Source organism: Aplidium turbinatum, chromosome 1 (genome assembly GCF_918807975.1).
Source record: "Aplidium turbinatum chromosome 1, kaAplTurb1.1, whole genome shotgun sequence".
NCBI classification, from domain to species: Eukaryota; Metazoa; Chordata; class Ascidiacea; order Aplousobranchia; family Polyclinidae; genus Aplidium; species Aplidium turbinatum.
The window spans coordinates 19173902-19199749 of NC_137472.1; the positions used below are offsets into that span (position 1 = coordinate 19173902).

The following is a 25848-nucleotide window of genomic DNA, read 5'->3' on the forward strand; positions in this document are numbered from 1 at the left end:
CACTAGGGCTGTTGTTGCTTGAATGTTGCATCATCCATGAATTTCAAGATCAAGTTGGATTGCATCATCCACTGATTTCTATACCAAGTTGATGCTACGGTGGTAGAAATCACATTATTGCATCATTTGCTTTAGATTTGAAGGTAAGGAGCATTTATGCCATCATGTTAAAATATTTTTTATCATTTATATATATATTATATAAAGTAATGGATGAGCGATTGCGTGGCCAATGACCATTTAGGCAAATGCTCTGAAACAGTCATGCGTTAGAATCCAGAATCTGTAATTGGTAAATAGCCTCCTAAATTGCACTTCACATTATATATACAGACTACAGTCAGTGGCGCCGGCAGGGGGGGGCAGGCGGGGCAGCTGCCCTCCCAATGTTTTGGGCATCATCTTTTTTTTATTAATACATATTGATATTTTTTTTTAATACTTGGATCCCAACCTCAAGTAAGTCAACTCAAGTTGCAAGGGGAGGGGGGGGGAGGTAAAAGCTCTCTCTTTAAAAAAGTATGGAAAACCTTGATGACTAAATTGTACAGTAGATAAAAATATTTTCTACAGAAGCAAAGATATAGACTTTTTAAAGTTTTAACTAACATCACATTGATGTAGAAAAATAACAACCTGTTAAATTTTTGATACCTCACACTCCCATGACTTCTTCCGCGCGCATTTTGGCATTGGTTGCTTGCAGTGATCCTTTCACTTAAACAAAACGTTTTGTTTCAGCAGTTTTGAGTTGTTCGATTCTTTAGTTGTAAAGGAGACTCAATTTCTCCAATATTTATCATTTATGTTTCTTCTTTAATCTCAGCAGAGTGTAAAACTTGTAAAAGTTTTTCATCCATACGACGTCATGAATGAAATTATATCTCAAATCGGCGTAATGACGTGACATCATCTAAACATTTTACCGAATAATAAATTAACAAATTTGATCGTCAAAAGTGGTTTGGTGGTGGTAAATATTACGTAATAAAAAAAATGTGATAAAGTTGGAAGACATTACGTCATGTATTTTCAATACAAATTGAAGTTTAAAATTTATTCTTTTGTTCATAGTCGTAATCCACCTTCAAAGCGGTACTACAAAGAACAATTTTCGATAAGGGAGGCATCAAGAATAAGTCGACATGACTTTTATGCCTTAGAAGGTTGGGCTCCTGGAGTCTTGCTCAGTTTGGGGGGGGGGGGGCTGTCAATTCTTCTTATACTTTAGGAGTGATATCTCTGTAATTTTGGCACGGTTTCAAAATTTGGGATTCACTTTGTAAAATTATTAACGCTGAGCATATCCGAAAATTAAAACTATGTGAATTTTAGAACTGCTCATATACGTTGAAATGTTGAGGTCACTTATGAGTGTAATTTGTAGCGTGAGTTTACACATTATTTTTTGGTAGAGTAATGAAGAACGTGCATTGTAATGTTGTGATTAATTTTTTTTACATTATTTTACATACAGCCAATGCCCTTTACGCTGTGAAACAGTTAGGATTAACGAGACATGGGCCAAATTAATTACTTTCATCCAGATGATGGGAAAATGTTTTACAATAGAATATGAAATATTTCAGAGGATGTGCTGAGAAATGCCTTATATCTTTCAATTTATAATCTTTATTTGCTCAAAATTTCAGCTCAATAGAGGTGAATAAAAGTTAGGAAAAGTCAAGAAATCTCGTAGTTGCAGCCTCAGTGGTTTTAGAGATACAACTGTTGATACAAAAAAGTTGAATTGGCAGCCCCCCCCCAACCTTCAAAGGATTTGCATTGAGTCAACAGATCTATACCTTAAGGTTTACGTCAGCTCCGGAGATCAGTAAAATATAAGGTTGTCATTTTCAGTGCAACAAGACCATTGATTGATTGGTTTAGTGAGGATTCGTAGTCCCATTGCTTTCATTTTGAGTGATCATACTGATTTTCAATTTATTCCTACAAGACATTACGTAATGAAAAAATATATAACTAAGGTTGTAAGACATTACGTCATGTCTTTTCAATTCAAAATGAAGTTTAAAATTTATTCTTTTGTTCATAGTCGTAATCCTCCTTCAAAGCGGTAATACAAAGCAGAATTTTCGATAAGGGGGCATCAAGAATATGTCGACATGACTTTTAAGGTTTACGTCAGCTCAGGAGATCAGTAAAATATAAGGTTCTCATTATCGTGATTGTAAGCCGCGGGAACTTTTTTCTCTAAAAAACAGATTCCCGGGAAGCTAAACATTTTTTCCAGCCCTGGTAGAAAACAAGAAAAATTAAATAATATACCCTGTCTTGCACCAGTGGCATAGCCAAGGGAGAGGGTTCGGGGATTTCAAATTGAATTTACGGATGTTAATACATTGTTTACAAGAAAAGTTTTAGCCTATGATGTAATTTCTCGTCAAACTGTGCAAGGATGCAAGCCATCTGCAACTGCTAGATCGCTTATTCGATCTAGATTAACATCTAAACAGCTATTCGTTATACAAAACTTGAATATATCAGAAATAGCCTAAAGTAACTTCATTGTCTCAAAGCTTTTTGTTTGACACTCATCAAGATGTATGACTTCTATGACGTTACATTTTCTAAACTTTGGGTTGACTTCAGAGCATAAAAGTTAGTGACTTAGCTGAATAAGATCTTTTTTGAATCAACCAAGGAGAAAACTGATAAATAATAAAACTGTAATAATCTCGCAAAAAAAGCAATCAACCTATGTCTCTAAAACAAAGTTTGCCTAATTTTAAACGAAACTGCATTAAAAGAGCGAGTTTTGCCAGTGCCAAACATTCAAATATCTCAGTCTGAAATTAGCAACAAGAAATCATAGAGACTTAGCTTTATTTCCGAAAAATGCCGAAGAAAACATGATCTTATCCTTTTGCTATGCCACCGGACAGCACCATTTTACAGAAATATTTATAATCACAATTTTGTTGAAAATGCTCTCAGAATGCACCAAACTGAAAGCAATTTTTCAAAATTTTCTGGGGGAGGCCCCCAGACCCCCCGCCACTAAGTGTGGCCTTCGGCGAACACGCCATCGGGCTTCGCCCGCCGGCTGTCAACACCCCCTCTTTCAAAATTTTTGACTATGCTACTGTCTTGCACTGTCAATATTTTGCCCCTCCAATGTTGAAGGTCTGGCGGCGCCACTGACTACAGTAGAGTAGTACTTTCACCAGTTTAATTATAAGGCCTTCTTGCATAAATGAGTTTTAGTGTAGTATACACAAAGTGGCATTACTTGATTTTTGTGTACTGTGTAATACAATATCCACTGTGTTTTCAGTTTATCCTTGGAAATTTACTTCACAATCACATCCTTAAGTCCTAATTTAAAGTTTGTTTTAAGTGCCTTGTTTGTGGTGTTTTTGTTCATTTTTTTAATTTTCTAATAAAAACTGGACAAATACTGGGTGTTTTTAAAATGCACTGGGTTTTTTTAAGTGTTTTTTTTTGGGTCGGGTAAAATACCGATAACCCTGGTTAGGGTTAGAGAGCATAGATTACTCGATGGTTAGAGTTAGGGTAAACAAAACTGCGAGATAATGTTTGCGGAAACTGCAATCAGCGAGGGTTAGAGCATAGATTACTCTAACCAGGCCTCGAAATATCCGGCGGTCATGGCGGACATGACCTCCGGTATGACCTCGAATGTCTGCCGAAGCCGACTCATTGGTCGGTCATAAATGACCGCCGCAAAATTCTTGACAAAAATAGAGCTAATGCAGCAAAAATATATTTTAAATTTGAATTGTTACAATTGTTTGTTTAATGCGAACAAATACGGAGCTGAAACAATAATAGTAGCCTACAGGCAATTGCTTTGAAGATCACATTATAGTGGCGTGGTTAACAAGCTGATGGCAAAAGTAGCCATTTTTACATCATTTCAACGCCTTGCAATGTTGTCTTGAAATAAAGCTGTCTGAACTTTTCCGCAGGATATGTATTCTAGTTTTAACAATGAGGATTATTGCGTTACATTGATCGTTTGTTAAAAAGAAACGTCACAGAGAAGCAAGTCTCAGCTGGGTTCCGCACGTGCTTAGGCGAATGTGGCGACCTTATTCATGCTGATACTGATAGATGATACATTGATACACGCTGATACATTACACGACTGTCATTAACGCACTGATTTATTTGCAAGCAATCTGCTCCAGTACACTTCAGGGTCGGTTAATTAAGCCATCAACCATTGCAGAGTAATTCTGTTGTAGAAAATCTTCTTCTACAAACACGACTACACAATACTGTAGTGTGATTTTGTGCAAAATCTACATGCAAAAAATATGTCCGGTTGAGATAATAAATGTCCGCTGAAAGGGCCAGTCCGGTAGGACATGCTTGACCGCCGGAAAAAAGTACAAATTTCGAGGCCTGCTAACCATAGAGTAATCTATGCTCTAACCTAACTCTAACCATTAGCTCTAACCATTACTCTGACCATTCGCGGAAACTGCGGAAAAATAATTGCGGAAACTGCAATCAGCGAGGGTTAGAGCATAGATTACTCTAAGGTTAGGGTTAGCGGAAACTAAGGAAAAATGTTTGCGGAAACTGCGATCAGCGAGGGTTAAAGTTAGCGGAAACTGCGATCAGCGAGTTCGGCTTTGTGCTATCTTTCACTTGATCTTTTCGGGGAAAAATTTTTAAAATGTTTGCAGAAACTGCGATCAGCGACTTCCGCTTTTTTTAATTTTTTCTCTCAATCTTTTCAGGATACGAACTGTTCAGGGTACGAACTGTTCAGGGTACGAACTAGGTTGCATCCTTGCGACCGTGCCATATTTTAAACTGATTGACCTGCTTTGGTATCATGCATGCTATAACGTCCGCGTTTTGCAGCTTCTACCCTTTTCTAGACCTCTGCTATGCTTGTTATATATAGTACTGTTTTTTCGTTGTGATGGTCAGAACTAACAACAAACCAAACTGAACGGCCACAAAAATGCGTGATTGAGTCACTTCGGTTTAGAATTTAATTTTAAAAAAAAGAACCTCCTGGCGATATCAAATTCACATCCTTGGGAGTATGAGGCAGACAAAGATCGCACGCGACGCTGATTCACTTGGCAAAAATAGTTGATTTTAGAAGTTATTATATGCATTTTTTTTCATTTGTTCTTTCGTCTGTTGCTTTGAAAGAGAAGGTTGATGAAGAAAAAGGCGCAGCAACAGCGAGCATACGCAGTAAAAGCGATGTAAAGATTAAAAAAAGGCATGGAACGGCTACTATATCTACGGCGCCGCCCGTAAGCATAGCCACTTCCTTAAATAAAAGGCTAGTGATTTTTTTTTAGGAAGTGGCTACATTTACGGCGTCGTAAATACAGCCGCTCCATGCCTCCTTTTTTAATCTTAACGTCGCTTTTACTGCGCATGCACGCTAGGGTGTTGCAGGCGCCCCGACCCTCTCGGATTTTGCTTACCTTTTTTGTGGTACTGTGTTTAGATCAGTAGACCACAAATATGAAGTTTCATAAATTTTCATCGACGTTTACCTCCACCGCCGAGGCCATTTTGAGGCCCACTTTTTGAATTTTTTCATGTTTTTTGCCACTAGAGGGCAGTGTATAAGTTTTGCAATATTATGGGTATTTTTAAAAAATGCTCTATAATGTTCTAAATAATGTTTAAAAAAAATTGGAGAAATGGGATAAGCATATCCAAAAATATTCAAGTTTTGTCACTAATCTTTTGCACAATACTGCCCCTAGTGGTGAAAAGAAAAATTAAAATATCTTAAAAACTGCTCATCATATTGTAATGGAACTTGCATGTACCCCCCCATTTTCGTGGGTAAGAAATTTGATTTTAGCAATATTTTTGCAAAATATTACCACTAGAGGGCGGTAATTCTAATTTTGAACTATTTTTTTGTAAAAAGGCGATATTGTTGCATTTCTTGAGCTATGCTATCTGAAGAATACAATTTCATGGCTTATGCACAACAAAATTTATTCAATTGTAAAGAAACTGCATGCATGTACTATATATATCAATACATCCAAACAGGCAATGTGAGTCTTAGTGAACACAAATTGTGCAAAGGCAGTTGTACATCTTCATTGTGTTGATAAATGACGTTTTCTAAGATTTGTTATCTTTCTTCGATCCTCCTCCACCACTTGAATATAGTTTTGCAGATTTTTTTCTTGCTTTGCTAGATGAAGAAAGTCGGATACTAGTTTTACCCCTCTCTCTGCTGAATCATTGCAGACTCTGAGTGCACTTATGATACCATTAGCAGAAGCATAGCCATCATCTATTTCCCACTCTTTCGGGTGTTTGGCAAGAAAAGTTGTTGAAATGTGCAAAAGTTCAAAAAACATTTTGCTGCTGGCATTTGCATAGGAGCACAATGAGTTATCATTAACAATATCTGGCAGCTCTGGCTTACCGTATCCATTACCAAACCTGTTTGTAACCTGGTCATAGAAACTTGCATTTAAACGCAGCAGAGTTCTAGCCAAAGCTTCATTTTCATCAATAGTGACTTTTTTGTCCCATAGAACTAAGAGGATCAGCTCCCCAGTTACATACCATGTGTGCCTACCTAAAGCTTTTAAAGCAGCAACACTGATAATTTTGTCTACTGCATCATAGCTTTTGATGGGCTCGGGTTCCAAATAGCGACTGTCAGAACAGCGACTGTCAATAGAGCGACCACACGACAGCGATTCATTTAAAACAGCGACTGTCAATAGAGCGACTACACGACAGCGATTCATCAAAAACAGCGACTGCCACAACAGCGACCTCACTTCTTTTATTAAATCCAAGGCTTACGCGCACACGCACTCTTTCACCCCCTCCACACATACCTTCCATCCCCCACACCTCTCTACACACGTATGCACGCACAAATAGGCAAACACTGCGTAGTGAAAGATTGAAACCAAAAGGGACTTTAAAACAACATTTTATTTGGACTATCCATAGAAGTCACATGATTTAAAAAGAAATAGGCTAGTCAAGCCAAACAACAGAAAGTCGTCAAGCCTTGCAATAAAATTCAGGGTCTAGAAAAAGATTGAAACCAAAAGGGACTTTAAAACAACCAAAAGTCTTGCAATAAAAATCAAGCCACGTTTATTTCTAAATTGTGAGCAAGGGCTCGAAGGAACTGCCGCAGATCATACTGGCCTCGATTTTGCTGTACAACAGTGATTCGTGTGTTCATTGTCACGTATCTTTTCATTCGCTGAGTCAGGTCTCTGCCTTGTAGTAGCTGGGTTCGGTTGGTTCGGTTTGGCCACATAGGTGCCAGATGGGGCATTTTTATGGCACTTAAAGTGTTAAGTCGCTATCATAACAGTCGCTGTTTTAATGCAGTCGGCATTTATACAATCGTTGTTTGGAATGTCGCTCACTTCATTACGTCGCTATTATGAAGTCGCCATTATGACAGTCGCTGTTTTGACAGTCGCTATCCGGCCTGGATGCCCTTTTGATGTCACTTACCAGTTGCAAATCTTCTTGGGGTGCTGATGCAGCAATTGGACAGTTAAACCACCATCCATTAAATTAATACAAAAGTGCAAAAGTCAACAAATCGCTCTATTTTTTGTATTTGTGACTTGGAAATGATCCCTTGTGGTAGAAAGTCTTGCAGCATTACTATCTTATAGCAATAGAGCTGCTTTCCCACTCACCCTGCTCGATGGACTGCACCACATTTTCCAATATGTTTTCTGCATAGGCAGAGAAGTGGTTTGTCTAGCTTTATTTGAAGAGAAGTGCTTGCAGCATAGTGATGGCCAGAAAAAAAAAATTTAAAACAACAATACCCAAAACATTTTTCAAGCCATCTCTCTGCTGCATGCATTTTTCTTCAAATAAAGCTAGACAAACCACTTCTCTGCCTAGCATGCAGAAAACGTACTGGAGAAGTTATACTTTCTTAATTCTCATGTGTGGGAAGCCCTGAAAGTCGAAACGTCAAGATCTCCAGGCATTGAACTATTCAAAAGATTCTGGAACAAAGGATTCGATGCAACCCCACATGCTGCAGCTGTACTGCATACCAAAGATCCTCAAGAGTTGGGAGAATTTGTATCAACCCAAAGCAGAAAAGTGGAAGCACTTATAAATTTTGAGAGATATGCAAAATTATCAGAGGGGTGACTACAAAGAACTTTTAGACCTGATGGCGGTGTGCATTGGAATCAACAGTGGACAGTACAACTTCATGAACTGCGGTGCAGTCCATCGAGCAAGGTGGATGGGAAAGCAGCTCTATTGCTATAAGATAGTAATGCTGCAAGACTTTCTACCACAAGGAATCATTTCCAAGTCACAAATACAAAAATTAGAGCGATTTGTTGACTTTTGTATTTAATGGATGGTGGTTCAACTGTCCAATTGCTGCATCAGCACCCCAAGAAGATTTGCAACTGGTAAGTGACATCTAAAGCTATGATGCAGTAGACAAAATTAAAAGCTTTAGGTAGGCACACATGGTATGTAACTGGGGAGCTGATCCGCTTAGCTCTATGGGACGAACAAGTCACTATTGATGAAAATGAAGCTTTGACTAGAACTCTGCTGCATTTAAATGCAAGTTTCTATGACCAGGTTACAAACAGGTTTGGTAATGGATACGTTAAGCCAGAGCTGCCAGACATTGTTAATGATAACTCATTGTCATTGTGCTCCTATGCAAATGCAAGCAGCAAAATGTTTTTTGAACTTTTGCAAACTTCAACAACTTTTCTTGCCAAACACCCGAAAGAGTAGGAAAAAGATGATGGCTATGCTTCTGCTAATGGTATCATAAGTGCACTCAGAGTCTGCAATGATTCAGCAGAGAGAGGGGTAAAACTAGTATCCGACTTTCTTCATCTAGCAAAGCAAGAAAACAATCTGCAAAACTATATTCAAGCGGTAGAGGAAGATCGAAAAAAAGATACCAAATCTTAGAAAACGTCATTTATTAACACAACGAAGATGTACAACTGCCTTCGCACAAATTGTGTTAACTAAGACTCACATTGCCTGTTTGGATGTATTGATATAGTACATGCATGCATCATGGCTTACTATATTACAGGCCTCCCAGACGCGCAGTGCCACCTAAAAACTGGAGGCGAGTGTTTTAAAATCACGTTTAACGTGTAATTGGTACAGACCAATCATTTTATCATTTGCAACTATTTTTACATTTCTGACTGTCGAACCTACTACTTCTACACAGAATAAATGTTGCTAGATATTGAAACAACATAAAACAACTGGTTTTGCTATAGGTTGTGTAATGCTTAGAAAGCATGCAAAATTGCAATTTAACCAAATGTCAACAAAAGAAACTTAAAGTTTATCAACATGAAAATGTATGCATTACACTCAATTCAACAATATTCATAAACAAATATGCAGTTATATGCTGTGAGCTTTGAGTTTTTAATTGAGTTTTACATTGCCAATTAATAAATTGTCACTTCTGGCAATATACGAAAGCCACATGCTAGCACAGTGATACTCAACCTGTTTTCTTTTGTGGCCCATTTTTACCAAGCAGAAGTTTCTGTGACCCACTATCCTGTTCACACTGTTGTAGTAGCTTAAAATCAAGGTTCGTATATGGTGCAATACAAGGCATTGATTGCAACATGCCACCGAGTTTATAATTAGAACAAAAATTGCCACTTTGTAGTAAAAAACAGCAGCATCATTCATTGTTACCACTATCAAAACTACTAAACTAACGCACAAGTGCAAAATTAACTACAGTGAAACAAATGAAACTAAAATTTTCAATGAATCTAGCATTTTTTAAATAGTTCTGCGGCCCATCTCAAAATGTTTCCATGGCTGAGAACCGCTGTGCTAGCACAATCAAAACAATAAAACATATGGGGCTCTACATTGTGAAAGTCAGACAAATTAGCATCAGTTCTGTAGTTTCAAAACTTTTAGCTTTGCCTCCTTGTTGCTACGAGGTGTGTACAAGCGCGAATGATTGTTAAACAAAATATTGCACAGGGTTGCAGCATGCTGTTTACTTGCACAAAGCAAAAGAACACATAGAGATTTACGGCAAGTTACATTTGCCACTTCTCGAAAAAGTATGTAGCTGTAAAACACCCACTGGCAGACGTTATCGCCAGGAATTGTCAATCCCCCACGATTTATTTTTTTCATGCATTCACCGTACTTTTTGTAATAAAAACCGGTGTCATCAACATCAAAATTACTGTTTCGCACAACATAACCAGCAATATACAACAATGTCATCTTACATCTGTAGGCAGTGAGCCCTCTAATTTGTTCAAATGTTCAAAGACTGTGCAAACGTTTTCTGACATAGAAAAATCACATTTCAAGCAAGAGTGACCACCAGCATTAGCACTTTTTAACAGGTTTTTGTTTATGCCAAGAAGAAGTTTGGTTTTGTAAATATCATCTTGTTCAAGCACTTGCTGTGCACTGTGTGCAGTAATAAAATATGCACCACCTGAGCCCTGGCGCAGTTTGCCAAACTTTTTCTGAAGTGCATCGGTAGAAAACTTTTGCTGAAAATCTCAGATTTTTATGCTTGTGTGCAGGTAAACAGCATGCTGCAACCTTGTGCAATATTTTGTTTAACAATCATTCGCGCTTGTACACACCTCGTAGCAACAAGGAGGCAAAGCTAAAAGTTTTGAAACTACACAACTGATGCTAATTTGTCTGACTTCCACAATGTAGGGCCTCATATGTTTTATTGTTTTGATTGTGCTAGCACAGCGGTTCTCAGCCATGGAAACATTTTGAGATGGGCCGCAGAACTGTTTAAAAAATGCTAGATTCATTGAAAATTTTAGTTTCATTTGTTTCAGTGCAGTTAATTTTACACTTGTGCGTTAGTTTAGTAGTTTTGATATGCAATCAATGCCTTGTATTGCACCATATACGAACCTTGATTTTAAGCTACTACAACAGTGTGAACAGGATAGTGGGTCACAGAAACTTCTGCTTGGTAAAAATGGGCCACAAAAGAAAACAGGTTGAGTATCACTGTGCTAGCATGTGGCTTTCGTATATTGCCAGAAGTGACAATTTATTAATTGGCAATGTAAAACTCAATTGAAAACTCAAAGCTCACAGCATATAACTGCATATTTGTTTATGAATATTGTTGAATTGAGTGTAATGCATACATTTTCATGTTGATAAACTTTAAGTTTCTTTTGTTGACATTTGGTTAAATTGCAATTTTGCATGCTTTCTAAGCATTACACAACCTATAACAAAATCAGTTGTTTTATGTTGTTTCAATATCTAGCAACATTTATTCTGTGTAGAAGTAGTAGGTTCGACAGTCAGAAATGTAAAAATGGTTGCAAATGATAAAATGATTGGTCTGTACCAATTACACGTTAAACGTGATTTTAAAACACTCGCCTCCAGTTTTTAGGTGGCACTGCGCGTCTGGGAGGCCTGTAATATAGTAAGCCATGGCATGCATGCATGCAGTTTCTTTACAATTGAATAAATTTTGTTGTGCATAAACCATGAAATTGTATTCTTCAGATAGCATAGCTCAAGAAATGCAACAATATCGCCTTTTTACAAAAAAATAGTTCAAAATTAGAATTACCGCCATCTAGTGGTAATATTTTGCAAAAATATTGCTAAAATCAAATTTCTTACCCACGAAAATGGGGAGGTACATGCAAGTTCTATAACAATATGATGAGTGGTTTTTAAGATATTTTAATTTTTCTTTTCACCACTAGGGGCAGTATTGTGCAAAAGATTAGTGACAAAACTTGAAAATTTTTGGATATACTTATCCCATTTCTCCAATTTTTTTTTTAACAATTCAGAACATCATATAGCATCTTTTAAATATACCCCCAATATTGCAAAACTTATACACTACCTTCTAGTGGCAAAAAACATGAAAAAATTCAAAAAGTGGGCCTCAAAATGGCCTCGGCGGTGGAGGTAAACGTCGATGAAAATTTATGAAACTTCATATTTGTGGTCTACTGATCTAAACACAGTACCACAAAAAAGGTAAGCAGGTTGAAACCAAGATTTAAATTTCATGGGGCCCCTGCAACACCCTAATGCGCGCTGGTGCGTATTTTTTCTTCTTTCAAATGAAAAAAAGTGCATATATAACTTCTAAATTCAACCGCTTTTGCCAAGTGAATCTGTGGCGCGTGCGATCTTTGTCTGGCTCGTACTCCCAAGGATATGAGTTCGATACCACCAAGAGGTGTTTCTTTTGTTAAACTAAATTCGAACCCGAAGTGACTCAATCGTTAGGCTACGCATTTTTGTGGCCGTTCAGTTTAGTTTGTTTTTAGTTCTGACCATCACAACGAAAAAACAGTATATGACAAACATAGCAGAGGTCTAGAAAAAGGTAGAAGCGACAAAACGCGGACGTTATAGCGACATAAAAATTTTATGAATTTAGAGTTTTTTTTTTACTCATATTAATTGTTAACAGTTCTGCTGCTGGAAACGAGTTAGCTCATGCAATTGTGATGTAATTTAACGTCCCATGACGTCACAATGCCCCAAAAATCCTAATGTGTTGCCAGTCTGGGGGACTGATAGGTTGCTTCAATTTTAAACCAAAAAAAAAACGATTTTTAACCCATTTCCCCGCCAAATTCTTAAAATTAAATAAAAGTCAAAACACTAATCAGTGTGAACAAAGCTTGAAATTCAGCAATGACTTCGAGGTCTAGAGATTCTTAGACTGGGATCATGATGCCAGGCTACTAGTATATTGATCAATGCACATAGGTCATGTAAAAGAGCTTACTTTTTATGCAGCAAGGTAATTGAAATATTCTATTATTTTTTAAGGTTTAGACTAATTTACCTATTCGTTTAGAGTCACTAGACTAGACTGCTTACTGGTACTAGCTAGAAGTCCTGTAGGCTATCTAACCCTAGTCGCTAAAAAAATCCAAGCAAGCATTTTCTTATGTATATAGGCTATGATGTCAACAAAACTTTTGAATGTAATGTAAAGGCAAACCAAACGTGGTAGCCTATAGGTTTCATTGAAAGGAAATATGTTTGCAATCGCCTATGTTGGTTAAGTTAAACTTCGGTACCGTACAGTAGCCTAGCTACCGGCCAGCAAAAATTGTCATTTTTACATCGTTTCAACGTCGCCAGACGTTGAAAACGTGTAAAAAAGGAACTTTTGCTGACCAGGTATAGGTTGCAACTTGCAACTGAGAAATATTTACAAAAACCATTTGATTTGTTCAAAGAACCGAATTAGCCTAACAGTTCGTATTTACATTGATTCAATGTTTGAATACGTTGAATCACTTCGGCCTATCGTTTTTTTTACATTGATTTCACGTCTGAACAGTTGATTCAATGCAAAAAAAAACTGTTTTGCTGACTGGCGCGCTTGTAAATGCAATGGTCATTTCGACGATCAATTGCAACACCGATTTGCTCCAAAATTTCAAAGTGCGTTTCAATAGTTTGGCAACATATTTTTTCATTACCATGACAACAAGAGAAAGAGGAGAACTCCTCTCACTTTTTCAAAACGCTGGCAGCTAAAGTGTTAAAGAAAAAAACTCACTAGCCTTTTTTTTCTCTTTGTTCTTGTAGCGGACGCGGTAGGAATGACCAGGACACGATAGTCTTCTTCACTGTCTTATCTATCGACTGGCTTGACGGAACAGTATTTGACCACGAGATAGAATTCTTTAAGACTGCATTGTTTATTAACTTGGTTGCTAGTTTCAGAAGAACAGAAATCCAAACATAGCAAAAAGAGAACACCAAACTATTGACAATTCCACTACCGATATACTAGCATGCTGGCGTACTTGTTCCAGACGGTTGTTCGCCTTGGCAAACGTCATGTAGAAACCGTTCGGGTCTACTGAATATTACGTCATGGAAATTCCTAAAACATGAGCCAAAATTGCACCATCGTCCGTAAGACTCGTGTCAAACCTGTTTAAACCTGTTTCAGTTGAAACCTGTTTGGACATGAAATGTTGCGTCGCGCTACTGCTGGCGTGCCTTTGAGTTATCACAAATTTTTCTGATTCATTCTTGAAGTTGTTTGTTGGAAGTCGGTCGCACATTTAACTGGTTTATTTGGTGCTTGCTAGCTGGACAAACTCTCCGTCTTTTATCCAAGTAATCTGTATCGTAGTGACAGTTTTAGAGGTGTACGGCTTTGCATCTCGATTTCGATAGCCGCGGGCTAATTTTACAGGAATACACTTATTGAATAGACGTTTCAAGGAGTGTTTCCTTTTCGGTCGATACATACAGACAAACGGATCCGGGAACTTTATGTTACAATTTTCCCACGAAGAGATTATGGTTTACCGCTGTGACCAGTACTATATTAGAAACTCCATCATAACAAAAAGAACTTCAACTTTGGGTAAAGGCAACGGCGTCTACGACTACATCTTCCAGAGAACAGAATTCTGCATATTATATTTTACCATTTTATGTTCTAGAAGCCGCAGAAATCAAATAACCAACTTGATTGCAAAAAGGAATAATAGCGAGTCTGAGTTGAATAATCCTCGAATCGTCTCGAATAGTATAGTGAAGGATCATAGTTGCAGTTTCTTAAAAAGAACTCTAGTTTAAATTGGAGAGGCGCATCCACAGGCATTGCCAATGCTACATGCGATCATCTAACGCAGGGGTTCTTAAATTTTTTTCCCTTATTACCCATTTCTGTCCAGATCAAAGTCCCATTACCCAAAATTTAATTTTATCTATTTTGACATATTAAAAATATAAAACAGCGTTATTCAACAAAAACAACATTTAATGCAAACAAGGACATCAATAGTGTCAGTGAGACATTTGCTCTTGTTTTATGTGTAGCCTACAATCGGTGCAATATTTGGTGCAATTTTGAATAATTATTGCACAACGCAAATCTGACTCCAGATCTAACAGCTTGTCTGCTAGGCATACCACCCTGTTCTGAAACATTGTATTTGAAATATCCGTCTTCAATCCTTGTTTATGTTGCATCTCAAAAAATTCAGTAACCTCTGGTATCTGGTAAGAAACACACAAGCCGAATCAACATGTTTCTATTTGAGAGCCAGCATGCAGAAGTATGAAACAACAGAAAATCATACTCCACTTGCTTATCTTGACATAATTTTCACAAGAGTCGTGTATTAAGGCCACTCGCTTTTATATAGTTCATAACTTTAATAGCACAATCAAGTGCTTGCGTGGCTGTGACATAGTTCTTGAACAATCGGAAACTTCACTCTGTCAATCTCGGTGACCGAGCCTGCGTCAGTGGTTCAAAGCCTCAACTAGTATGCGAAACTGCAAGGAGCTCTGCAAGAAGCTTTCCCGGTCAGAGGATAAAGATTCAATCAATCAATAGTGTTGTTGCGAAGATACCGAACAAACACCATCACTCAGTTGAGAAAGATTTGCAACATCAACAGACTCATCAAGCTGTATTCCAAACGGGTCTGCTACGTGAGTCCGATTGAGTCCGATTGGACTCACGGTGAGTCCGATTCGGTGAGTTGGACTCGGTTGGACTCAGGGTGAGTCCGGTTGGACTCACGGTGAGTCCGATTCGGTGAGTTCCTAACTTCTAACCCCTAACCTTAACCCTAAAACGGCAATGATAATTAGGCTACGGTACCCAATAATTTAAAAAAAAAATTAAAAAATCTTCCGTTAAGGGATCAGACTCACCGAATCGGACTAACCGAATCAGACTCACCGAATCGGACTCACTGAAACGGGCCATTCCGATTCCAAACAAAGGAGAAGCTTTGATATTTGTGATGAGTTGTGATTTGTTTGTTACATCAATAATTCTAAATATTCTGGTTCAGCTGATTACCCACCTGCTATCCTGAAATTACCCACATGTGGGTAATTACCCATAGGTTAAGAACCACTGACTAACGTAATACAACGATGGATTCACTAGTCGATGAAATACAGTGGTAGCCTACTGCGATTCAGGCACAATGCAAAGATTGATTACAAGACTGCATTCCGAAAATACGCGGTATTTGTTGATTGGAAAGGAAGATTCTGGAATTCGACATGACGTTATGGAGTGACGCGCGTTGCGCCAGAGAAACTTAGCTCTCGGGCGCCACAGTTCTCAATTTATAAAAATTTTATAAAAGGTGTTACGACCGTGCCATATTTTGAACTGATCTTCCTGCTTCAATGGTATCATGCACGCTAGCCTATAACGTCCTCATTTTGTCACTTCTACCTTACTCTGCTATGTTTGTCATATATTGTTTTTTCGTTTTGAAGGTCAGAAATAAAAACAAACTAAACTGAACGGCCACAAAAATGCGTAGCCTAACGATTGAGTCACTTCGGGTTCGAATTTAGTTTAACAAATGAAACACCTCTTGCTGATATCGAACTCACATCCTTGGGAGTCCGAGCCAGACAAAGATCGCACGCGCCACAGATTCACTTGGCAAAAGCGGTTGAATTTAGAAGTTATATACGCACTTTTTTTCATTTGTTATTTCGAAAAAGAAGAAGAAATACGCACCAGCGCGCATGCGCAGTAAAAGCGACGTAAAGATTAAAAAAAGGCATGGAACGGCTGTATTTACAGCGCCGTAAATGTAGCCACTTCCTTTTTTTTACAATTTACTATATACGAGTAAAATAAATAAATAAAAAACAACACAAAAACACAGTTGCTATATTGATCAACCTTTCTACTAGACTATGGTGTTAGTCTACTGGTACCGGTACCTACTAATCATACTGAGGTGGTTGAACTTGCATTGATGTCTTAATCACTTAGCAGGTAGGAAGCTTTAGATCACTGAATCCAAAAATGGTCACCAACACCTCTTGGAGAACTGTAAACAGGCTTTGGCCACCAGTAAACGTTGGGCAACTGGTTGAGGTCAGAGTAAAAATGCAGAAACGTAGAATGAAAAGACAGAGCCCTTCAACTCTAGGAGTGGCAAAAGAGATAAAGGCTTATACAAAAAAAAAGAATGCAAGATTTTCCAAACAACGAACTACAGGTAACATTCTTTTTTAGCACTTGTCAGTAGTATAATCAAACTAATATTCTATACTTCTCAAAATGTGCTCTTCTAAATTCCAATCTAACTCATTCGCAATTCAGCAATACCCACCATTTTTTTATTGCAAGCAAAAATGTGACGGATTTTGCTGTCTGGGTTTTTCCTTTTTCTAGACCTCTGTTTTTTTCTTTGTGGTGATCAATAAAAATAAACTGAACTGGGTTGGTTGGTCATTCCAATTTCCAATCCACCCAGTCCAATAAAAGCCATTAAAATTAGTGTTGCCAGATGTTGTTTAATTTTGAGCACAAATACCACTAAAGATATTTCAAAATTTACCAATCGTTTTCAAGTTGAAATCAGCTCCAAAGTGCGCAATAATTTTAAAACCCACACAAAGAAAAATAAATAAAAGCAAAAACTTTGAATACTTAAAGTTGACTTCATGAAAGTTGATTTGAAATTTGGTGAGACTAAACGAAATAACCAGTCTATAATCCGCCGCTAAAACTTTTTCGCCACTCACAAATGCAAATTTTTCAAAATTTCCCGAGACTGGGTAAAGAGAATAGCCCAATTCCGTAGAAATTCTTAGACCTGGCTACTTTACTTAAATATAACCAATGGTTGTTGTGAAGAACATTAAATTATAAAAACATTTGGCATCCTTAAAAAACTAAGTCAACCGGAACTCACGGAAAACGATCCTTAATGTGCACCCAAGCGTAAAACACTTTTTTATGTTTCTGCACAGTGACAAGTTCAAATTTGGGGTGAACGACAAGAGAGAAGAAGTTCTTTTATTTTGCATCATCAGCACATGTGAAAAAAAACAAAACAATACAAGGTTATAATGGGAGCTAGGTTGTTTGCTGATGATGATGGGAATGGCAGAAGGACCGAACTGGTCATCAAGTCTGCCACACCCGTGGGGCCGTGTGGTGTCACAGCTTATTTGACATGGAACAGTGACGGAGTTGAAATATACAACATAAAAAACAATATACATACGACATTTAACAGTACAATAGGAAAACAGGAATACAGAAATGATGCAGAAATACAAAATGGCATATAGCCTACATACAACACAAAACACAGCATACTGGTAAGACAAAAACGAACATACAGTAGGCTGAAAGTGAGAAAAACTAACTGGAAAAGGTGATCAGGTACTATGACACTTCCTCAAATGGGCGATCAACCTATCACAGAAAGCAATCATTTAGAAAATAAATCAATAGTTTTTTTTACAAGTCTAAACCTTAAACCATTTGACCAGGTTAACACTCAGAATAGAATTTCAAAAAAAAAATTAATATAATTTATGTTGTGGAACCGGTTTTCTTCCATTAGGAGTCGTCAGCACAACTGAATCGAAACAAAAACATTACAGTAGCAGAGAAATATCAGCACAACTATTTCAAAAAATTTTATTTACATATTAAATAAATAAAAAGTCACTGAATGTTCAAAACCTTCCCTTTGCTTTATTCTTTTTTTCTTCATAGTATTGCTAAATATGCCAAATACAGAAAATATTGCAACAATCAAATACGGTAACTTGCTAAAACTGTCCCTACACGCAGCAGTAAAAAGTAGAATAACTGAGATGAATTTTACAAGTACGATTAAGAGATGCTTATGAGGGTAAAATCTAGAACAAACTCTTCTATTACATCATCATGCTGAACTTGCAAGATGCAAACAGTTTAGCAATCAATGCGGCAGAAATAGGTGACAAGGGATGGAAAAACTAGAAAAACCAATCTATGATCAAAAGTGAGAAAAATTAACTGGAAATTTCTTAATCGTACTTGTAAAATTCATCTCAATTAATCTACATTTTACTGCTGCGTGTAGGGACAGTTTTAGCAAGTTACCGTATTTGATTGTTGCAATATTTTCTGTATTTGGCCTATTTAGCAATAGCCTACTATGAAGAAAAAAAAGAAATGAAAAAGAATAAAGCAAAGAAATGAAGGTTTTGAATATTCAATGACTTTTATTTATTTATTTAATAAGTAAAAAAAATTTTTTGGAATAGTTGTGCTGATATTTCTCTGCTACTGTAATGTTTTTGTTTCGATTCAGTTGTGCTGACGACTCCTAATGGAAGAAAACCGGTTCCACAACATAAATTATATTAATTATTTTTTTGAAATTCTATTGTGAGTGTTAACCTGGTCAAATGGTTTAAGGTTTAGACTTGTAAAAAAAGCTATTGATTTACTTTCTACAGTAGGCTAATTAGCGAGATACGGTGAGAATACGTAAAAACAGTTTGATGGTATTATGTAGCCTACTAGTTACTTATAGCCAGTGTTGGGCGCGATAACTCATTTTTCAGTTAAGCGATAACGATAATCGATAAACAATAAATCAAAAAAAAGTTAAGCGATAACGATAAACGATAAATTATCGCCGATAATGTCCGATAGCGATAACAATTTTTTTTTCTTGATTAGCGCTGCCCCATCCCATGCAGCACGAACTGTTTTCATCAACATGACGAAAAATCGAACATAATATAGCCTACTGTAAAGGGACAAAACTTTTGTAAGTTATGCATGAATAGAATCGCAACAGCGGTAGTGGGTATCGAATCTTCAACCTCTTCATCCAGAATCAAACCATTGAGGTAACCGCCGTGCTTATAATTATATACCGTCAGATACCAGTTGGATGCTTTTATCAATTGAGTTACATTGCCGCTTACGTGCAGTAGGCAAAATTATTAAATCAAATGAAAATACCTTAAAAAAATCCAAACTTTGTATTTTGCTTTCTGCTTAAAGGGCTGTTTACAGCAAAGTCAGCAATAATTGAAAAAATTCCAAAAAACGCAAAATGCTTGAAAATTTATTAGTAATCTCAGGCGTTATTGGTACCGTAGTAAAAATGTGCATACTGTGAAATCCATCAAGCTTGTCAAATTAGTCGTGTTTGTTGAAGAACAATAACATAGGCATACCAAGCCGAGCAACGTGATCAAGTTCAACATCTTCAAGTTTATTACATTTACAAAACACAAAACTACGCAACAAATTAAGTATTGCACGTTTTCGACATCACAAGATGTCCTCTTCAGGAATAATATACATAGCCTACATGATACATCTTAACTACATCTGAATAAAATAAAATGGTTAACTAAATCTATAAACAGAAAAAGACAAAAACTGCACAATACTTCTGACTAGCTCAAACTCAACGATATTGTTTATAGATTTAGTTAACTATTTTATTTTATTCAGATGTAGTTAAGATGTATCATGTATGTATATTATTCCTGAAGAGAACATCTTGTGATGTCGAAAACGTTCGATACTTAATTTGTTGCGTAGTTTTGTGTTTTGTAAATGTAATAAACTTGAAGATGTTAAACTTGATCACGTTGCTCGGCTTCGTATGCCTATGATTCAACAAGACAAACTCTCTACCGAAGCTCTAACAATAACATAATTATCACAATTTACTGATAATTTCAGATAATTTTTTTTGTTTTCTTTGTGAACACCATCATTAACCACTTCCCATCGGCGGTTTCGCTTACGTCATGGTGCCATCCGAACGGCGTTTTTTTTTGTTTTTTTTTGCAAAATTTTTCGCCGGCGTTTCGGCTGTAATATGGGCTTGTTAACTCATTTTAAACTACTCCAAATGGCATATCTTCTTCTTCAAACCGTAAATCAGCTTCTTTTACATAGATTCAACGTATTCAGGCCTTCAATAAATGTAAAATGACTTGTTCAAAAACCCTTGTGATGAAACAAATCTTGACCTGCTTTTGAAACTCCTTAAAAGGCAAATGAACTCATGCGAAACGTATTCAGCTTCGGCAATTCATTGGGCATGGAGTAATCAGCAGTTTTTACATGAATTCAACGTGTCCAGGCCTTGAATCAACGTGAAAAGACTCATTGAATAGCCAGTTTGAACTGAATTTCTCAAACCTGCTTGTAAACAGACCAGCTTTTTCCTTACGAAGCAAAACTATAACGATGATTTATTGAAGCCAAACTATTTCTGATAGATAACAGAAGCTTTAGGGTATTCACCGAAACGATACAAGTTGTATACGACCGTACACGTTGTTCCAAAGCTAAGCAACAAAAATTTGCGTGTATACACGCTTGCCGTGTGGCGCAGCATAAAGCGCGCGCGTCTATACACGCTTGCCGAGCGGAAGTGGTTAAAGCAATGGCAGAACGCTGAGATGTTGAGATAAGAATTACACTATAGGCACTGTATTAGTGGGAATAAAAATATTTGATTGAGGTAGGCTATGTTGCATAGGTAAATGAGAAAAGTATACTGTATTTAGCTTAATTTTACCACGCAACTCGATGCGCCAATTGTCATGCAAAAACTACTACAAGATGCACAAAATGTGATGTCAGTCTGCATGTCAAATGCTTCAAGCAATATCATATTCCGCAATGACTTGTTTCAGTGATGTTGTGTTACTTTGCTAATTTTCATCTTCATATTTTTTGAACTTTCATTTCAATAAAATGCTCGATGACAATAATGACATGACAAGACATGAACAAGACATATCCCATTTATCACTTTGAGCGATAAGTAAAACGTAATAACGCTTAGGCCTACGCATTACGCACAAGAAATTGTGAAATTCGATAACGGATTTGCCTACAGAGTCTTATATATAGGACGGCTTTTTCCTCAAAAAGTACAAACACAATTAGGAAAAAAATAATTGTGATATGTTTTTTAGGTCATAATTATGCAATAACTTATTTAAATTTTCCGAATTTTTTTTTAAGTACTTTCACTTTCGGCACAAATGGGTTAACTTTTTAAGTAAAATGGCACTTACGCATTTGGTTATTATTTTTGGATTAAAGTTATATCGCCAAGCTAGAAAAAAATCGATCTTACAGTCTATAACCGATCTTGTGTTGTTATTGTGTGTGAATTTTGTCTTAACTGAGTTTGTGACGTAACCGCACGTCTCAAGGCAAGTTCTTGCAATTTTAGTTAATCTACTCATCTAAAGATTTAATGCGCTTAAAACAGTAAGTTTCATGTTTTGACGAGAGAGATTTTATTTTTTAAGACAATTACTAAAAACTAACACTTCCAACGAAAAAAGAAAACACAAGCATAACATAGTTGATCGTGAGGTGGCGCGAAAGACCATGTTTCCGATGAAAAAGCGGCCTCGTATTGCGACACTTTCACAAACCCAGGGATATCTATAACTACGGGATTGGAAACTCTGTGGAACTGAAAACCATTTTATACACCAGTAGGGTCATTTTTCTTTGTGCGCTGCTGTGACAAATAATCACATAAATTGACCTCAAAGGGTAGCAAGTAGTAGGCTAAACGAACAACCAAAAGTGTAATCATCAATTCACCTGTAAATTGTAAGGTCTGCTTGCCTGGTTTGTTTATTTGTTTGTATTCCATTAGTGCAGTTATGTTGTATTTTGTTTGCTGCTTAAAAAATTTCCAGAATGACTATTGGTTTTAGTTCTGATGACATCGTAAACGGATTGGTTTCGTACTGGATCGATCAGTGAACAAGTTGATGATACAACAGCATATTTTACTGATTGCTTGAACACTCCTCATTTAGGCTACTTCTGATCCGATCTGCAGTATGCTAAAGAACAACAGTAGGCTGTTTTTGGACTCGTTGCATTCATTCATTTTTTTGGATTCATCGTTTTTTTCTAGCAGCGTAAATGTACTTTTATACATCAATTAAGTTTCATGTGAGTGTACATTTTGTATTATTATTGCAAAATCTAACTTTGTAGGCTATATCTTTTAGTCGGTATTTTATTTTGTTAATCTTTCTGTAGTCCTAGTAATGTGATGACCCTACTGATGTATAGCACTGGATAGAGTTTCCAATCCCGTAGTTATAGATATCCCTGCACAAACCACTTGCCAATTTCTTTCGCTTCGCTTCAAAGGAATCTGTACCGCCTGTGCGCTTACATTTTAGTTGTAAAATTCACTCCAGATTGCCGATTGCAGCAAAACAACAAGAGACTTGTTGCATGCATTTTATTGCATTGCAATTTGCAACTCTAAAAATTATTGTGTTGTCAGGGCCGTCGCTGCAGGGGGCGTGCCCCCTCCCCTGACAACGACCTGTGCACACACACTTCAGGCACTGAAGAAGAACTGGTTTTAAATTTAGTTTCATTAACTAGGTGCCTAGTAAAAATATTACTTTTCATGGTCTTTCCACTTATGTGTTAATCCAAAATAAAATTTATCGGCGATTAATTATCGGCGATAATCAAATATTGCCTTTGGCGATAACGATAAACGATAACTGAAAAAATAATTGAGCGATAACGATAAGCGATAAACATTTATAGCCGATAATTATCGCCGATAATGCCCATCACTGCTTATAGCCATACATTAAGTGCAGTTTCAATTTTTTAGAAAACATGCTAATTGTTTGAACTTTTCTTAGCTGTTCCTGTTGCGGACAATCTCTGTACAAATCAAACGTCACATAAAACCGTTGTCTATCACCTTTGTCACACCTGTGAAACATTACATAATCGCTAAATCTTGAATTACGAGATATGGTGTAAGCCAAAGCCAACAGGTGTTTGAATAGCTTCATAATGCTTATCATTATTACGTCACAGAAGATGCTTACGTGCGTTTGGAAGATTGCAATCTATCTATTCTTGTCATTCTTAAAATTGTTGCTTGAAAAGTTAGTCGCATATTAAAACGGTTTTGTTTGTGCTTATACCAACTGTAGAAATCCTGTCTACAGAGACTATTTGAAATGAGCGCTAGCAAACTTGTATAAAAATGCAGTGTATGAATGGGAGCTAGCAAATATGTGCAACAAAGGCAAAAACTTGGTCACCCAGATATTACATGGCCAAGAAGCATAAAAGGAAGAAAGTACACAAACAAAAATGAAAAACAAAAGGTTGAAACCTAGGCAAATACCAAATCACCAGGTGACATCAAACAGGAATCAGAGAACAATAGCCAACAATGGCGTTTATGACAAATTAACTGTGTCTTTCAACATGTGATCAAAAACTGATTTAAATTTATCAATGTTCCAGTGTTGAAACATAAAAAACAATATTAATAGATTAAAACACACATTTACTTACGGTGCTCTTTCCATGGCCGACAAAAATCAAAAACTAAATTTATCGAAATCTACAAGGCGTCAGGCGTGCCTTGCAGAAGGCGGTAGATAGCACCAACAAAACAAAAAAGGGAGCAAATGAAACTGGCCGCTACACCCGCCCCAATGTAACCATGCCATCCAATGGTTATATTAAAGTCAAAGTACACGCACAGAAGTATGGCCAACATCCAAAAAAAAGGATTACAAAAAACAAAACAAGAAACATTAATGTAAGATGACGAGACAGGTTCTGGCGTTACGACTGTCTGATTGAAGACACACAAGATCAAAACAGGCCAACAACACAAAAGTTTGGAATACAATAAAAACGCATGCACACGCATAATAGAAAACAGCGATGAATAACAACAATTTGTCGTACAATAGTCTTTTACTCCACGGCCTCCAACAGGCAGAGTTTTCGCACATCTCGATAGTAAGTCGAACTTGCAGTTTTAATCTTTACAGTCCGCACCGTACCGTGCTCGTCGGGGTAAGCTTCGATGACACGCGCTTTGGGCCACAGTCCTCTATTCAACGACTCGTCGACCATCAAGACTAAATCATCATTACGAAGATTCCTGGCAGGTTGGAGCCAACGCTGTCGGACTTGTGGTGTTGGCAGGTAACTCTTCACCCATCGATTCCAGAACTGACTGGCGAGGTAGTTCACCAGTCGCCAGGACCTCTTGTAGCCATCTGACTTCAGAAATTCGTCTGGTGGTAGAGAATTGTCTATCTTCCCAAGCAAAATGGCGTTTGGCGTCCATGTCGTCCCAGTCGGAACTCACTGGTGTCAAGGGCCGCCCGTTGAGAATTCGCTCCACTTCGGTAACAAACGTCAAAAGTTCTTCATCATCTAAAGCCTTTTCATCAGTTAATGCACATAGGATTTTACGAACCGATGTTATCATTCTCTCCCATACGCCATCTTGATGACTCGCGGCTGGAGTGTTAAACTTCCATTCGATCCCACGGCAACTCAGCTTGTTGGCAATTAGGTTTGCATTCATCTTCTTCAGACCTTCTTTGAGCAAGCGGTCAGCGCCAACAAAGTTGCTGCCATTGTCACTGACAACCTGATTTGGAGTACCACGGCGACAGGTAAACCTTTGCAAGGCTTGAAGAAAGAAAGCAGTTTCAAGAGAATGAGAGATTTCTAAGTGAATGGCTCTAGTGGCCAGACAGGAGAAAACACAGATGTAACGTTTAACCATGCTTCGACCAAGTTTGACGAGGATAGGCCCCATGTAATCTACCCCAGTGCACGAAAATGCCGCATTCCCGAGAGCTACACGGAACTCAGGAAGGGGTGCCATTAGTTGTTGGCCACGAGAGGCGCCAATGCTGCGACATTTTAAGCATATCCTTAAAAACTTTTTACTGAAGAGTGGCCCTTAACAATCCACAATTTTTCACGGGTGGCATTAACCGTACCTGTTACTGGCGTAGACCCTATATGGTCTCGCCCTCTGCTAATTCAGAAATTTCACATAGAAGCAGTAACGCTAGAAACCTGAGATTTCTTGACTTTTACTTTTTTTTCTTGCTCCAACTTTTAATTCCGATTATGTGGGTATCGGATAATTGTGAAGTTCACAATAAACCTTTTGTCACAGCCAGTTATGAAGTGCAAAAAAATTGCTGATATTCAATAGCTTGATTGACAGTTTA

At 37.4% G+C, this 25848-nt stretch overlaps 1 protein-coding gene across 1 annotated transcript; it reads right to left on the reverse strand.

Moving 5' to 3' along the window:
- Nucleotides 1–24743: 24743 nt before the first annotated feature.
- On the reverse strand, nt 24744–25493 carry LOC145787086 (uncharacterized). Its single transcript, XM_082598839.1, has one exon. The coding sequence runs from the start codon at nt 25491–25493 to the stop codon at nt 24744–24746; it is 750 nt and encodes a 249-aa protein (XP_082454965.1).
- Between the last annotated feature and the right edge of the window lie 355 nt (nt 25494–25848).